This window comes from Carassius auratus, chromosome 17 (genome assembly GCF_003368295.1).
Source record: "Carassius auratus strain Wakin chromosome 17, ASM336829v1, whole genome shotgun sequence".
Classification (NCBI taxonomy): Eukaryota; Metazoa; Chordata; class Actinopteri; order Cypriniformes; family Cyprinidae; genus Carassius; species Carassius auratus.
In genome coordinates, this window is record NC_039259.1 from 22,620,718 (window position 1) to 22,638,813 (window position 18,096).

The window sequence follows — 18,096 nt, forward strand, 5'->3', positions numbered from 1 at the left end:
CAAGTTACTTTATTGTGGAAAAATGTTCTTTAGATAAATATAGTGGTAAGAGTTGCTTTAGGGTTTTAAGATGTTCTTCACACCAAGTAAAAATGGTTATTTTAAGAGCTTCTTCACTGACAGAAACTTTGGGAACTAAACAATGGTTCTTCTATGGCATCACTGGGAAAACCTTCTTTTAGAAACATTAAGAGTGTGCAGAATATTTTCTGTATTCATATTTTTTATGTATTCTAAATTACTTCTCTTTTAGTATCGTAGTTATAATTGAACACAATTATAATTTAATGAGGCTAATATTTTGTATGCCTGTTTCACGAGGTTTATTCACTATAATATCTCAGGTTAAATCCAAACAATGTAAAAATACTACTACTTCAAGTAGTCTTATATTGTGAAACCTTATCTGTTTGAATGTGGCTTTGGTCCAATGTGAGTTTGTGATGTGGCGTGTGTTGATGTTAATGATTTACTGTCAGTAACCTCTAATCCAGTCTCTGCCTGTCAGACTGTGATCTCCTTGGACCGGCTCATTCTGTGACAAGACCAAGGGAAAGACATTTCGCCGGGACTTTGCCTGTCTTTTCCTCTGACTAATGGATTTGGAAATGTACATGAAGGAATTGATCTAATGAGATGAAGGGGATTGCTGGATAAATCCAAACATGGCAGCTGTATATGCATTTATTTTGTTTCAGATTGTCTTCAGTTTTTTACACCAGGGTTTGGGTTTGATTTCAGACTACAAACTATGTGGAGACCCCGAATGTGAACGTAAGATCAGCATTTATGCTCATAAATGTAAAAACAACAACAACAAAAAGATTAGACTGAAATTGTGATGTGTGATTACTGTTTATCTAATGATTATATGGATTCATGCAAAATTATGTGACTCGTGTTCAGGTTATTGCTTTCCTATCGCTTATCTAAGTTTTCGTCCATTTCTTCAGGCATGATAAGTCGGGTGCAGGCACAGAGAGATCATAGTGCTAAAGATTGCCGCTTTCTTAACTTCAAAAAAGGGGATATGATCACGGTTTACTACAAACTTACTGGAAAAAGAAATGATCTCTGGGCAGGAAGTGTGAGTACTTTTTTTTTTTTGTCTTGATTAAAAATATGCATGTATAAGTCAATAAAGTAAAGTCAATATACAACATTTGTGCTTTAATCTGACATATAAACTCTCTTTTGTTTAATAATATTGACAATTTTTTCCATTTTGCAGATAGAAAAGCTGTCTGGATTGTTCCCAAAAGATGCCATCAAAGTTGATCAACTGTTTATTGATGAAAAAAAGGAAATCCAGGTGCCGACCCAGGTAATGTACATTCAGTTACAGCAACTCTTTGACAGAAGAAAAGATCTGTTACAACTTCCATTACATTAGATCCATACAATAAATCAATACATTAGATTACATTCACATCTTTTAAGGCTTGGATCAGGTAAAAATGATAATTTTTCACTTTTTACAGTGTACAGAATCTGACTCAAATAAACTGGCGTAGCTTCTGTTAACTCCAAAGAAATGTTAATTATGTGACAGAATTAATTATGCCATGTATGCTGATTTGGTAAGAAAATTGACTACAAAGAACATACATATTTATCAATGTTAATTCTCTCCTCAGGAATATGACTTCATCTGCTTTGATGATAAGGGGTTAGTGATTGAGCCCAGCAGTGAATTTGATGATCTGGAAGATTTGTCACAAGAAACCAATCTCAATGAAGTCCAAGATAAACCTAAGGAAACAGAAGAGAGTGAACCCAGCCAGATTTCTGTTCAAGATGTTTCTGATCAAAACAGCCCCAAGACGACAGAAAAAGGTGGGTCTTCCTGGATAGGCTCTGCTGTTAGTGGATGGTTTGGCAGGAATGAACAAAGCAATGATGAACCACAGGATGAGATCAGTGAAGTATCCTTCAAAAGCAGAAAAATTGAGATGGATATTGAGGAGAATCATGTGGAGGAGAAGACAAATTCTGGAACGTTTGGGTGGATCAGCGGTGAATTAACCAATGCTTTTGGGTTGGGAAACAAGGATCTAAAAACTGATGCTCAGGACAATATTGAGAACCCAACAAATGATGAAGATACCTCATCTCAGCAGTCTAGCTCCTTGGAAAGTATGGGTAGAGATGTCTTGGACCTTAGTGAAGACCATTCTGAAGCTGCGACTAAACATGAAGCTGAGAAAACAGATGAAAACTTAAACAACCAGGACGAGAGTATTCTTAACCTGAGTCAGAACATGGGTGTTGATGACAACATACAGAGAGATGAAAACAACCTTGACAGCAGTGTGGAAAATAAGGATGGTCCTTTGGAGGACAGGAAAACAGAAAATGGAAAAGAAGAGGAGCAGGCAGGATGGTATGGAAATATGTACAACAGAATCACAAACCTTTACAAAGAAGAGCAAACTAAAGATGATGAAGATGATGGAGGCAATGACAAACTAGAAAGCCCTGGATCTGCTACAAATACTGAGACCACTGAAACCAAAGATTCTGAATCAAGTTCACAGTCCGTATTTTCAGTCAACAGCCTGACATCAATGCTTAAGCTTCCTTTTCAAGCAGACTCAGTAGTAAAGAGAGATGAGGAAATGAGAGAAAAGGAAGAACATCCAGGTTTGGAAGACTTTGATGAAGAACAAAAAAATAATGAGGATCAAGAAGAAGAAATGTTGACTGATATTGATGAACAGGACTCAAACCCAACAGACACTGATGTACTTAGTGTTGCAACTGATAACCTGGAACAACTAGATGTAGGATCTAATATGACAGATGACAGCATAGATTCACAAATCCTTGAAACCAAGTCAGCAGATCATTTAAATGAAGAAGTTAAACATGAAAACAATGTTGATTTTTTCGAGGGAAAGTTGGAGCAAAATACAAGAGATGTGAAAAGTGATGAGGAACAGACAGGAAAGGAAGAAGATCCAGGTAAGGAAGACTTTGATGAAGAACAAAATAATTACAAGGATCAAGAAGAAAAAGTGTTGATTGATATTTATGAACAGGACTCAAACCCAATAGACACTGATGTACATATGGAAACTCAGTCACTGTCTAATAAAACAATAACTTTAAAAGATAGCATTGAACAATTAGATGTAGGATCTAATATGACAGATGACAGCATAGATTCACAAATCCTTGAAACCAAGTCAGCAGATCATTTAAATCAAGAAGTTAAACATGAAAACAATGTTGATTTTTTCGAGGGAAAGGTGGAGCAAAATCCAAGAGATGTGCAAAGTGATCAGGAAAAGAAAGGAAAGGAAGAAGATCCAGGTAAAGAAGACTTTGATGAGGAACAAAATAATTACAAGGATCAAGAAGAAAAAGTGTTGATTGATATTTATGAACAGGACTCAAACCCAATAGACACTGATGTACATATGGAAACTCAGTCACTGTCTAATAAAACAATAACTTTAAAAGATAGCATTGAACAACTAGATGTAGGATCTAATATGACAGATGACAGCATAGATTCACAAATCCTTGAAACCAAGTCAGCAGATCATTTAAATCAAGAAGTTAAACATGAAAACAATGTTGATTTTTTCGAGGGAAAGGTGGAGCAAAATACAAGAGATGTGCAAAGTGATCAGGAAAAGAAAGGAAAGGAAGAAGATCCAGGTAAAGAAGACTTTGATGAGAAACAAAATAATTACAAGGATCAAGAAGATAAAATGTTGACTGATATTTATAAGCAGGACTCAAACCCAACAGACACTGACATGCTAAGTGAAAAAACAATGACTTTTAAAGACAGCATTGCATCTGATAGCATTGAACAGCTAGACGTAGAATCTAAAATGACAGAAGATAACATAGATTCACAAATCCTTGAAACCAAGTCAGCAAATGATTTAACTGAAGAGGTTAAAAGTGAAAATAATGCTGATGTTTTAGATGGAGCTGTAGAGAAAAATATGAAAGATGTGCAAAGTGATAAGGAAAAGACAGGAAAGGAGGCAAATTCAGGCAGGGGTGATTTTATTGAACAACAGAATGTGAATAATGAAGAAATATCTGATGTTGTCAAGCAGAAATCAACCACAAAGGATGTTGAATTACTTAGTGAAACTCAGGTTCTCTCTGATGAAACAATTACTTTAAAAGACAGTGTTGCATCTGATTACATTAGAGATATAGATGACTTTTCTAAAGAATCGAATGCCCAAAATGGTGATGAAATTAAGCCTGCAAATACAAACGATAAAGTTATTGAGAGCACAAACAACTTAACTGATTCAGCTGATGACATTTCAAAGGGCAAGTTGACACAAAGTCTGTGTGATCAAGCCAATTTAGACATTATCAAACAGCAAGAAAAGGATGCTAATGAAACTAGCGCAGATCCTGTAACTGATGCTAATACATCTGAACTGTCAGATATTCAAACAGGTACTCAGTTACATCATGAAAAAACACAAGAATCAAATGTTGCAGATTTGTACGCTGACTCTCATACTGAAACTCTCACGGCTGGTCAAAGTGTAAATGCAGATGTAAATGCAGAACTGATTATGGATGCATTATCAGAATATAATAATGAAAAACAATTAGCTGAAGGCGATCAAGGTATATCGAAAGAAAATGATGAGTTAGTTATAGACAGAAAAGATGAATTAGTTATGGAAAGAAATGAGGCACAGTTAGATGAAGTACTACCAAAAGACATCACATTTCATCAAGAAAAGTTATCAGATTCAGAAGCAGGTGCAATGCAAATGAGCAATGAACATAAACTGGGCACAAACATAAATCCTCTTGATGAAAGATCTTCTCCTAATCACACTCTTGTAGCAGATGAATTAACTGTAACAAGTGAAGAAAAATTGCATTCAGAGCTTGAGTCAAATTCATCCCTAAATGTCACAGATTATGAGATAGATAATACCAGTGAATCGCATCATGAATCATTGGTGACAGAAAACTCAGGTATAAGTATTGTTAAGGATACTGATTCAGTAGGTAAATATGATGATGAGGCTATAGTTCATGAAGAGCAAGAGAAACCAGATACAGTTTCCGAACATACAGGTCATGATCCCAGTTTACCAAAAAATGCAGACATTGATAATATTCCTAATGCTGTGGCTGAAGACCTAGATGGCTTTACAACTTCCCCAGAAACAGAACTGACAAATGAATTCTTCTCAAAGAATGACTCTGTTCAGGATGGCAATATTAATATCATGCATGAGCAGAATCAAAGTGTTGAGCACAAAGAGGAGACTGACACAGCAAATAATGAGGATTGTCAAACAGATTCAGAAAGTGTCAGACAAAGGGAGGAAAGTGGCACAGGTGCCATCTGGGATCAAAGTGATGACGGTGACATGGCAGTGAAGTCAAAAGATAAAGAAGAACATAGTGATGAAGAAAAGCCTGGAAGCCTTGAAACTCAAGACAAAAAAACTGCCAACGAACCTACAGAAACCTCTAAAGAATATACAAACTTATATCCTCACCTGAGCGAACAGGATATTGAAGACCTTTTAGATTTATTTGGACACCAGAAGTTGTCGTGGCTGGATTACAAAATGGGAAATGTTAATGCAGGTCAAGATAATGATGACATTGATGAACTTGGTGACTTTGAACAGCTGTTGGATTACCATATGAAGATGAACACCAAATTGGGACATATTCAACAAGATAATGGTTTTCCTGGCAGGGATAATGCTAAAGAATATCCAGCACTACAAAAACTGTTAACCCTCTTATCTTCTCAAAGAACGAAATATTCACCAGTGATAACAGATAACAGTTTAGAAAGCCCAGGTACTGATGAGTTGTACTGATCATTTTCGAAAATAATAAGAGCATGACAGATAATGGATTTCAAAATTTTGATGAATACTGCATGGGACAAAAACTGCTTTGTAATCTTATTTGAGTGATTGGTAATGTGAAAGTAATGTTCCCTCTCTGTCCTCACAGGGATCAGCAAAGATGACTGTGTTCATGAAGCATGTCTAGATGTGAATAAGAATACACAAATCTCCACAATAGAGGCTGAAAATAATCAAGTTACCGAAGACAGAGCTGATATAAATGACTTGGGCAATCCTCAGAATGAGCCAGTCTCTGAGGAAAAGGACCTTTCAGCAAACAGAGCTAATGTGGAGGATGTTCAGACTGATGAGCAGGATATACAAAAGCATGAGGATTGGACATCTTCTGAAACCAAGAAAAGTACTTTCCAAAACCATGGTCTTATCTCTGAGGAGCATGTTGAATCACAGAAAGGTAATCCCTCTTTTGGACTTAAAATTATTGACTTTTTCAAATAAGTAATTCATCCTAAAACAAAAAAAAATATATCATAATTTGCCTTTCCTTCCTCCTTTTGGTCCAAAACCATTATGAAAAAAAAAAACTAGTTTTGAGGTGTGACATTTCACACATTGCATACACATTGTAAAAAAAAAAAAAAATGTGTTTTGTTGTTGCTGTTGTATGACAGGTGAAGGGCAATTTCATCAGATGGCAGTTTTTGTTGAAGTCACAATTAATGAAATTGCATCTATAGTGAACAAGGTAGGTGTCTCAGAAAAAGTAGCCTGCTAAAAGCACACACACAAACATTATATATATATATATATAGACACACACACACAGCACACAGAGGGTACGGAAAGTATTCAGGCCCCTTTAAAATGTTCACTCTTTGTAATATTGCAGCCATTTGCTAAAATCATTTAAGTTCTTTTTTTTCCTCATTAATGTACACACAGCACCCCATACTGACAGAAAAACACAGAATTGTTGACATTTTTGCAGATTTAATAAAAAAGGTCCTAAGATGGTCCTAAGTTTTCAGACCCTTTGCTGTGACATATTTAACTCAGGTGCTGTCCATTTCTTCTGATCATCCTTGAGATGGTTCTACACCTTCATTTCAGTCCAGTTGTGTTTGATTATACTGACTGGACTTGATTAGGAAAGCCACACACAGCAAATATATTCTAATATTTTTATACTGGATTTTTGACTTTCATGAGCTGTAAGCTCTAATATTTATATACACATATATACACACACACACATATATATACATATATACACATATATATACTTTTAAATTTTTTACTTAACGTAATGAATAATAATACGTTATAATAATAATAACCTTTTTCACGATATTCTAATTTGAGTTTCACCATATATATGGTAAAAAAGCAGTAATTTGGACTATCAAAATCAGTCAATAATGTATTGGCCTAATTTTTTTACTTAAAACAATGATTGGATATTCAATTCATTCTAGTAGGCTATCTTAATATTATGTTATTATTATTATTATTGATCTTTTAATTATGATGTTTATTTTATGTATATAGGTGTTTCTACCTATACGTGCAGTGGTTCTAAAGTAACTGATACATATTCCCCAAATTTTACAAGGAAAAGTTCATATTATATTTAGTTTAGCTCCTGAGGATAACAATATTTTCTGAAGCTACATTATGTTCAAAATATTTTCTAAAGTGTTTAACGCAATATATTTGTGGAAAACGCAGACGACTACAGTCTATTTTCTGTATTGACGTACCAACAAAAAGTGTTGTATTTTGCAGTCAAGTCAAGATTGATTGAAACAGAAAAATACTTACTGTCTATACAACTAAATAATCTATAAAACCAACATAGGTGATAAATAAATATGTATTAATGCAGACGCAAAGGTTTGTTAAGTAGTAACGTTTATGATTTTGAGTTGAGTTCAATCCAGACAGACTTGAGCTGCTCAACCGATCTGTGGATCAATGAGCTTTGTTTAAAGAGATATATTTAAATGACACACCAACTAATCAAACACACTTACCCATATTTCAAACTATGACGTTTCATGACTACCTCATGACAAATATTTTTGCGTGTGCACTTACTGACTAATTTCTTAATGTCGATACGCCTGTCTCTTTAAAACTCGAGCGTTACGTTGTGGCATTCAGCAATTGGTGACGCGTGGAAGAAACCATGACGATTGTAGGGGTGTTGTATTTGGTGGATTTAACATTTTTCGCTAAAAAATCTGAATTTAATTGCTTTATGTTGCACATTACATAGAGTAATATGTTTTTATGAATATTTAAACAAATATCCGGTAAACTCTGTTTAAATTTTCGAGACAAAAGATCATATTCTTTACAAATGCTCCCTAAAACACAAGAGTGCGCTCTTCCTCTCAGCGCAGTGCGCACTAGGAGTCAGAGAAGAGAACAGCATCCGGCACCATGGCATAACAACAGATAAATGAGTAGATTATAGAATATAGAATAGCTCAGTTTTAATATAATCATGGCAGACGAAGTTAAGACCGAGTCGGTCGTCACAGAAACGACTGACATGACAGGAGCAGCGAAGATTTACTACACACTCGCCGTGGAGAAAATCAAAGATGTATGTGGCATAGTATGATGATGAAACAGCGTTACTTTAGTGTGTATGGCAGGTGTCATGTATATTTCTATTAAGTCATCTATCATAGTTCACAGATTTTTTTTAGTGCAGTATCTAGGAGTTTAGATTAGATGTATACTGTGTAAACCGTTTTGTATTAAGACATATGCAGCTGGTTAGCATTAAGCATCTGGTACTGTACGTTACATGTTTTCATTTCATCTCAAATAACCATTGATTTGTGTGATTGTGTTAAACTTATTGATTTATAGATCTACAATGACTTCCACTGTCTTTTACTGGCCTTGTTTACCGGTTTATGACGGGTTAGCTTTAGTGTATTGATAGGTGTGTGTACACTGTACATAGTCTTTTTCATCTTACAGTGGCATTGGTTTTGGTCAGTTATTGACAGAGGAGGAGGTCTGAGGATATCTATTTTAAAACGTATAAAATGTAGATTTGTTAGAAACCTTTTAATATTTTTGATTTCTTGACTGCAAATAAAAAATATTACAGTGAAGTTAAAAGTGCTAAAATGTTCTTTGCAAAAGTGTGTGATATAAATATTCATTATCATTACTGCTACTTTAAGAAATAATGATAATGTTAAACTACTTAAAATTGTGTCTGTGTATGATCACGTGAATGTGGTTTTAGGTTTATTGAACATCCTGTTTAAAAGCACCTGTCCACTTTTGTATGTGTGTGTGACAGAGAGAGGTTTAAGGAAAGCCTTATAATGTGAAAGCTTGTACAGTTGTTTAATTTATACTTCTCTTTTTCTTGAGAATTCATATATCAGTTTAACTTCTGTGTCTAAGGTTGTGTCTTCACTTCCTGATGATATCCGGCCTGGCCCTGACTTATATGGACTGCCATGGGAAGCTGTGGTTTTCACTGGATTTTTAGGTTTATTCACACTGCTTCTGTTCAGCTGCAGGTTCATTCATTCTGTAAGTCATGTATTACTGCTAAATAAAAAAATAAAAAGATATTTCATGAGTGTAATCATTTCACTAAATAAGCGTTTTCTGATTTTTTTTCTTCTGCAGATCAGAAGTCGACTATATGCAAGTGAGTTTTTTTTTTAGCTCTTTATCAGCTTTAAACCTATCCTCATTATCTGTTTTATCTGATTTCCACTGTCAGCTCTCAACCAATCCTGTCTGTTTATTTGTTTGCAGGTAAAGAAAAGCAAATGGCGCTGAAAGTGGCTGAACTGCTTGATGAAAAATGCAAAGTGCTAGAGACATTCAGTGAGGTTAAACGGAAGGTGAGAAATGCTGTCATGTGCTCTAAACACATAATTTACACCCATGCTTGTATAAATGCACTCTTCTGAATCAGTCCATCTAAACAATGTCTGTCCTTCTCAACAGTTTGACAAACTAGAGTCCACACTGCAGAACAATGGCATGTCTGCACAAGCTGCAGAAAAAGACAATTTAGAGGTAATTTGGTCATTATGATCTTAGTCCTTCTTGTTAAAAAACATGCAGTTATTTAGCTTACTGATGTTTATAAATGTGTCTCCCTGACCACAAGTTACCTAATCCAATAATACTGCCCTTAGGTGGCATCACAGAAGCTCGAACAATCAAATGCACAGATGAAAAATGAAATCGAGAGGCTGCAAGAAGAGCTATCCCAACAAAACAAAGCAAGAAAACAGCAAGAGGATCAGGTGATGTTGTCATTCACACAGATACACTCACTTAACATATCTAAAATACCCTCTTCATGCTTGATGCCCTTTATGTTGTCTGTCCTAAAGGCTGTTATATTTGTTTTACAGCTTGCTGAACTCGAGCAGATTTTAAGAAATTTAGAAGAGGAAGCTAAAGAACGAAAGTCCCAGTTAGAACAGGTATTGTTCTATGTATATGACGCATGTTTCAGTCATATTTCCTTTTAAAACACTTTAACATTTAACAAGTTATCTGTTTCTCCTGTAGGACAACACAACGCTGAAGATCCATGAGATCAACACCGAGCGACTGCAGAAGAACCTGCAGGCGGCCAAAGAAGAGCACGCAATACTGCTCGAGAGTAAAGCACAGGTGAGATCAGTGTTAGGGTACTCCGTTTGGAGAAGATGAACCGATCAATAAAATCAAGGTAATGCAAGCCGCTTCATGGCTTACTGCCTAAACAAACGTGTAACATGAAGACCTATGTGTTTTCATCTCTTATACAGCTGGTGCAGGAGGCAGAGGACTGGGGTGAACGTCTCGGTGAGCTGGAGGAGGAGATGAAAATGTGTGAAAGATCACATACTAGCATGCTGGAGGACTGCGCTAATAAAGATGATCGCATCAAGGTATAAAACACACCAGAAAAATCACACCAGACTCATAGAAAAAAAAGTATATTTTTTTCAGTATCTATATAGTATATATTCAGTAAATATTTCTGTTTGTGTGTGTGTGTGTGTGTGTGTGTGACCCTGGAACACAAAACCAGTCATAAGTCTCAATTTCGAGAAATTGAAATTTATACATCATCATCTGAAAGCTGAATAAATAAACTTTTCTTTGATGTATGTTTTTTTTTAGGATCGGTCAATATTTGTATCTTGGCCGAGAAACAAATATTGAGAATCTGATAATAAAAAATAAAAAAATTCTAAACACTGAGAAAAACATGTTGATGAAAATGATTTTTGGCATAAAGGAAAAATCAATCATTTTGACCAATACAGTATTTTTTGGCTATTGCTACAAATATACTCCAGGGTATATATATAGCAATGTAAATATCTTTACTGTCAATTTTAAACATTTAATTATAACAAATTATCTCTTCCAAAAAAAAAATTGTTTACTGACCCCACATGGTAGTGAATGTGAAATAATTAAACAATATATAATAATAATTAATAAAATATTTTCTTAAATATACATTATTTATTTAACTTTACTCAAAAGTATTTGAAAACAGAAAAGTATTAATTGACTAGGCAATATATTGCATACAGTCTAGTGCACTGCATGGTAAAACTGCATTTCTAAAAAATGATTTTTCATTTCTTTTCTTATATCAGTCACTGACGGAGCACCTTTTGAAGATGCGAGATTGGGATTCTGAGGACGAGAGCTGCGTTGACGGTAGCACTAATACAGCTGGAGCTGAGAATGGAGACAGTTCAGGTAAAAACTCGAGGGTCATTTGGGAATAGTGTTAGTTTGATTTGAAGTCAGGTCTTGAAATATCATTTCATATATTTTTCTGTGCTTGCAGATTTCCATCAGAAGCAAAAAGTACAGAAACTTATTGAAGCGGCCAAGGTATTCCTACTGAAATCTGACACTTAGTGAAACACCTAGACACCACATATGACTGCCAGACATGCTGTCAAGAATGGCAGCTCGCTGGGGTTTGAAACACAGCCCTTCTGTGTCAGATTAAATGAATAACATCTGTCTACATCCAGAATATGCTGCTAGCAGATCTGATGCTAGTCCTCCTCTTTGTCTCAGATGAGTGCAGACTTGAAGTCCATGGAGGAGGACAAGAACAGAGTATTCGCTACACTCGCAGATGAAATTAAAGCCAAAGAAGATCTCCAAGGTAAAACTTTGGTTCCACTAGAGTCGAAACAGGTGCTGATGCATAAACCTTTTAACTAATTCCTCCATAATGGGAACGTTTAGGCACGTTAAGGATTTATTTTCAAATGATTTGTACTCTTATCCTCCTGAATTAATCATAACATCACAACGTGTTTGCTTTCCTTCATGACTTTATAGGAAAACACCTGCTCTGCAAATATTCTGAGCAATAAAAGTGGATCTGATTTGCTTTGGCGTGATTATATCAAACATGATCATTCAGACTGTAAATGAAGACTCGTTTTCTTGTTTCTCTGTATTCTCAGAGGGGATCAAACAGCTTGAGGAGCAGAAGGAAGTGTTGGAATCAGAAAGTGCCAACTATGCTAGTGAAAGCCAGAAACTCCAGCAGAAACTCCAGATCATGACTGAGATGTACCAGGAGAATGAACTCAAACTACACAGGTTTGGACCATGGAGAATCTTCGTCTTCCACTCGTTATACTTTGCAGTCTCTTTTTATTGGAAATTCAAATACTAGTGCTAATAATTCAATTGTTTCTTGTGCTCTTGTCAGGATGTTGACAGTGGAGGAGAAGGAGCGCTTGCAGAAGGAGGAGAAGCTCAACAAGGCAGGCAAGAAGATCAGTCTTGCTGCAGAGGAGCTCAACACTTATAGGTCAGAGCAACTTGTATCGCACACATGAGGAAGTTAAGTTAAGTATGATATAGCATGTGATAAAATCTAAGGAAATTGTCTCTGAGAAGGGCAGGAAACAGGGTGCGAGACGAATGTTCAACAAAACAGGAAGTTTACATTATAGTCTCTTTTACTATGTTTATATAGACAACGAGCCAAAGACCTCGAGGAAGAACTGGAGAGGACTTCACAGGCCTACAAGAATCAGGTAGTAATGCTATATAGAGTTACAACATCTCTACATGATTTATATTGATAAAAGTTCTTCAGTTACACATGCTGATGATGCCCACACTGAATATATGTTTATTATAGCCTATTATTATTTTAATACACATTTTCTCAAAATACTTCTATATAAAAACATCTGAAACCACAAAATGTCAGTTGATGAGATTGTTGGCAGATTTTGGAACTGACATTAGGGGGAGACGTACATCCTTATATCAGTCTATCATTGTGATATAGAGCTATGTGACTGATATGAGGATGTATACTTCATAATTAATTACTTTAAATAAATATTTATTATGTAAATTATTATTTTTTTCCTACCACAAATAAGACTTGTATGTATGACCAATACGAGGATGTATAATAAATAAAATATTTAAATATTAAACAAATAATAATAATTTTATTTAAATATGTATTATGTGAACTATTCTTATACCACCACAAAAGAGAAATATGTCTCATAAATATTCATATAATATAATTTTTATATGTGAATATTTATTATATATGTTTGTCCTTTTTTTACACCAGTTTGCTTCTCATGAGAAAAAGGCTCATGATAACTGGGTAAGTTGTTTTCAGACCACTTATATTTGATCCATACCAGTCATTAGTAGCGTTATTTTTACACTTTCCTATTCTCTGTGTTATAGCTAGCCGCAAGGGCAGCAGATCGAGACCTGGCTGATGTCAAGAGAGAAAACGCTCATCTCCGCCAGAGGTGAGATTGACTAGAGAGTATTTTACTGTACTGTTTTATAAACGGGAGAACCTGTATTTATCCATACACATCAATGCATTTACTATTGCAGGCTGACTGATGCCCAATTCAAGTTTGAGATACTTGAAAAGGATTTACGAGAGGGCAGACCTTTATTTAGAGGTCAGATACTTTCCACTTTCCTTTGGCTCGTACAGATCTATGTTTAAAATGGTGTGAACCTGGAGATATGCATTTCCCCATCTCACAGGTGAAAGATCTCCATTTGGACCCTCTCCTCTTAGCCGACCATCCTCAGAAACACGGGCCTTCCTGTCCCCTCCGACACTAATGGATGGACCCCTTCGACTCTCACCTCAGTTTATGGGTCCAGGAAGAGGTGATAAACGCACATCCCTCCCTTTTTTAAATCTGGGAAAAGTCTTCTAGCTAGTATGAAAAATGTGATTCATTTTTTTGCATGGTCAATCTTTAGTTTAGCATGGTAGTATTATGTGTGTGTCTGTGTAGCTCATGCATGAATCATGTTCACTTACATAAGATATAGTTAAAGGTTTGCATTAGTGGTGTAACCGGTTTAATTTCTCACGGTTTGGTTTGTGTCACAGTTTCAATATGGTTTGGTAAATAAAAGCTGCCTATACAGTACTGTTCAAAAGTTAGGGCGTTCATTTTTTTTTTTTTTTTTACGAAATTAAAACATTATTATATAATATGAAATGATTTGACAAGGAGGCAAATGGCTGTAAAGACATTAATAATGCTGCAGTTTTTTTTTTAATCAATTATGTTGATACTGAAAAAATCTATTTATTTTTCGGACTATAAGTCGCACTGGACTATAAGTCGCATTTATTTAGAACCAAGAGAAAACATTACCGTCTACAGCCGCGAGATCATTTGGTTCATTTCTCTCGGTTCATGTCAAATTAATTTTGATAAATAAGTCGTACCTGACTATAAGTTGCAGGACCAGCCAAACTATGAAAAAAGTGCGACGTATAGTCTGGAAAATATGGTATATATCACCTAATATTAAACAGTTTTTCAACATTGATAATAATTACAATGTTTCTTGAGCAGCAAAATAATTGAAACACTGAAGACTGGAGTAAAAAATAATAATTTGTGCAGTTTAAATGCATACTACTAAACTTTGGGTAGAAATTATTCCCTAAGTTTGCATATAAGCATATATTGTGTTTCATTACCCTCGTTAATATTTTGTTGGTTGTCTCCCTTTCCTCTCTTTTCTATTCTTAATTCCCTCAAACATTTTGATGTGCCATCTCTCTCCACTCCATTCATCTTCCTTCACCCTCACTTTCCATAACCAGCATCCCGTGGCGTGGTAGAGCCCCCTAGTGGTGGGCCAGACTTTGAGCGGAGTGGCCCTCACTCTGATAGTGGCTCACTGTCTCCCTCCTGGGACAGGGAACGCAGGGGCCCTCCCCCACCTCCAGGTACAGTGATGTTCCCACTGCTGTAGCTGCCCCGTAGCAGGAGGAAATACTTCTCTAGCTCTCAATGATCAAGAATTAGTGATGGAAAAAGTATGAGCACATTAACATGACTGCCCATTTTTATAAGGTTAACAGTTTAGCCAAACATAAGAGGTCTTTCAGATTTAAAGGTAAAGTGTAGCAAAAAAATGCTGTTTATTTCTAATTATCAGAGACGGAGGAAATGGTTGCATAAAACTATATTATGATGCAAGAAATATACTATTATAAATGATAAAAAGATATGTAGAATATGCAGCCTTGGGAGGCTTGTTAGCTTATTTCAGTATTAATTAACTGTCTGGTGCCTGTAATTTAGCCAGCAGTGTGAGGTGAGTGCCGTTTCTGTTACTGGTGCTCAAACTCAGTTATTCAGAGGTGTCTGAGAAGCGCTGACTCAGCCGCTCAGCTATTTGAAGAGTCACACAACTGGGTCTTCTTTGTTTTTGGCCTGTATGTCAGGCTTTGTCCTACTGCCCCCTGCTGCTCCTCACTGTTGGGCCGAATGCTGTGGGCTAGTGATTACCTGTAGTTATTTCACACTGTGGCTGTTAATAACACAGAGCATCACTGTATTTTTTTAATGTCATTATCATCATGACCATTCTTTTTTATGTGTAGTGCATCATCCCTATTACATCCTCTGTGTTCATGGGCCAATCATTTTCAAATGCTTATTTTTTTATTTGCAATGTATAATATGGTTCGAAAGTGTTTTGAATTTGGATGGTGTGTGTGTATATATATATATATATATATGTATATATATATATATATATATATATATATATATATAAATAAATATATATATAAAATAAATATAAATTATTGTATAAATTATTTTTTTTAAATATAATTTGTACGTTTTTGTTTTTAATTGTAATGAATTAAAATGATAAATTTTTCTGATCCCACATAAAGTGTTTGCAAGGCTCTTGAGAATATTAGAATATTGTGTATAATAATATAATTCAAAATGTATTATATATGTTTCTGATTCCCTATTAAAATGTAATGGCTCGAGTTTATTTATAATAAATAAATACAAATACATAATATTACACTACATGAATTATGATCTTGATAATACATTTATATAAGTAAATGTATTTTATATCAATATTTTTTTTTATGTGTTTATGAAAGGGCACCCTCTCCCAGACCCGGGTATGCCCTTTAGGAGGCCTCCTCCAGGTCTGTATCATATGGGTCCGCTGCCTCCTAGACCTCCACTTCCTCCTGAGACATACTTTGGTGATAAATCAGGTCAGTCTTTCCATGTGACAACATGTGACTATGTGAATATGTTTGACTTCTCTTAAAGGTCATTTGTACCTGTGGAATTATAAGTAGCCAATATGACTCACATATACAAGCCTTAGAGTAACTTAGTAACTAATAATGAATAACAGAGGTATGTATTCTCATAGTGACATAATGTGGCAGAAACTCATATAATAGCATTACCATGGCATGAATGAGCGCTCTTTTCAGGAATCCTTAAGAATTAAATTCAAATGAAAATGTTTGGAGTTTGGCTCAAAGAACCTAAGATTATTTCTCCTCTCTTTTTCTCTTCAGATTCATCATTTCTAAGAAACAGTTCATCCTTTAGTGAGAATGAGAACAGAGACGTGAGTCAACCGCCGATTGATGAGGAAAAACTAGTTTTTTTGACATGCCGATATCTAAAATGTGTCTCCTAACAGGGTCCTCACTCGATGCCTGGTGACATGAGATTGCCCCCTGATCCAGATTTAAGAATGGGACCTCCCCCTGGCCCCCCATTAATGGGAATGCCCCCACTGATGGACCCTAGGGGCCCACACTTCCCACCCAGGGGCCCTTATGGACCTCCGGAGTTCTTTCCCCCTCGTGGACCTGGTGGTCCCCCTATGGGCAGTAAGTTAACTCTTTCCACTCTAAATGTTTGTATTCTCACAGCTTGAAGAAACAGTGAAAGTGCAGCACATTTAACTTCTGCAAAGTGACATTTTCACAAATTAAATGCATATTTATTAGGACATGATTTAGTGAAAGGCTTCATTTAGTGATTTGATTGGTAAAGTTGATATTTTTTTTATTATTTGTTATATAATTTATTATTTCACATTGTAATTTTGTCATTTGATTTATTAAAAGATGGGACTCAGCTACTTCAATTTTTATATTTGCTAATTGTTTTAAAGTAAAGCTTACAACATGGTTCCCACCAACATTAACATGAACTTATTTCCAGTAGTGATGTATAAATAAATATAAAGTTTTTGGTCAATATTGATAATAGTTGCAAATAAAAAGCATGTTTACTGGGACATGATTTAGGGAAATGCCTTTTTTTTTTTTTTGCGATTTTTATGAAGTTGATATTGGTTCATATTATTTTAAAATAATTTTATGTAATTTCTTATCATTTAGGATTTTAATTACACATTATCAAATGTATTATTATTATTATTAGACATTTTTTCCATTCGATTTATCACAAGATAGGAGTTACAAATGTATAAAATCATTAATTTATTTCTAGATTTCTACATGGGAATTTAAGGTAACATCATTTCAGAATTTTCTGTCCGATTATTTGAAAACCTTATTAATTCAAATAGATTTTTTATTTTAGTAGTATTAATAATATCATTGCATGCTTTTATTTTACTTAATTTTTTATATACTGATAATCTTTATTACTGTTTCTATTAGTGCGAGGGCCATTTCCCCCGGGAATGTTTCCCAGAGCTCCAATGCCGCTCCCTCAACATATGGGTTATCTGCCACCAAGACCTCCGTCTGACAGCTTCTCCCCCAGACCGCCACCCAGACCCTCCCCACCGGGCAGCGAGCAGCCCCCCGACCAGTCGCCCTCTCATCATGATGTCATCTGATCTCTCACGCTCTTTTCCTCAGCTGCGAACTGTTTCCGACTTCCTGTTGTTG

General features: G+C 35.4%; 1 protein-coding gene across 2 annotated transcripts; it reads left to right on the forward strand.

The window, feature by feature from the left end:
• Positions 1–492: 492 nt before the first annotated feature.
• Positions 493–18,044, forward strand: LOC113117621 (melanoma inhibitory activity protein 2-like). 2 transcript variants are annotated; one of them, XM_026286410.1, is made up of 29 exons: positions 493–774; positions 954–1,087; positions 1,232–1,324; positions 1,638–2,964; positions 5,980–6,288; positions 6,506–6,579; positions 9,270–9,401; positions 9,501–9,522; positions 9,633–9,721; positions 9,828–9,899; positions 10,022–10,132; positions 10,244–10,315; positions 10,404–10,508; positions 10,646–10,768; positions 11,492–11,597; positions 11,689–11,735; positions 11,928–12,018; positions 12,326–12,464; positions 12,577–12,678; positions 12,847–12,907; positions 13,468–13,503; positions 13,590–13,657; positions 13,749–13,819; positions 13,908–14,036; positions 14,995–15,120; positions 16,306–16,425; positions 16,741–16,793; positions 16,869–17,061; positions 17,863–18,044. In XM_026286410.1, exons 1-29 carry the CDS (start codon positions 666–668, stop codon positions 18,042–18,044), a joined length of 4,296 nt encoding a protein of 1,431 aa, XP_026142195.1. In that variant the 5' UTR covers positions 493–665. The 2 variants fall into 2 exon arrangements, with proteins under 2 accessions (XP_026142195.1, XP_026142196.1); XM_026286411.1 differs by having other exon boundaries at positions 498–774; positions 1,638–1,836.
• Positions 18,045–18,096: the final 52 nt, after the last annotated feature.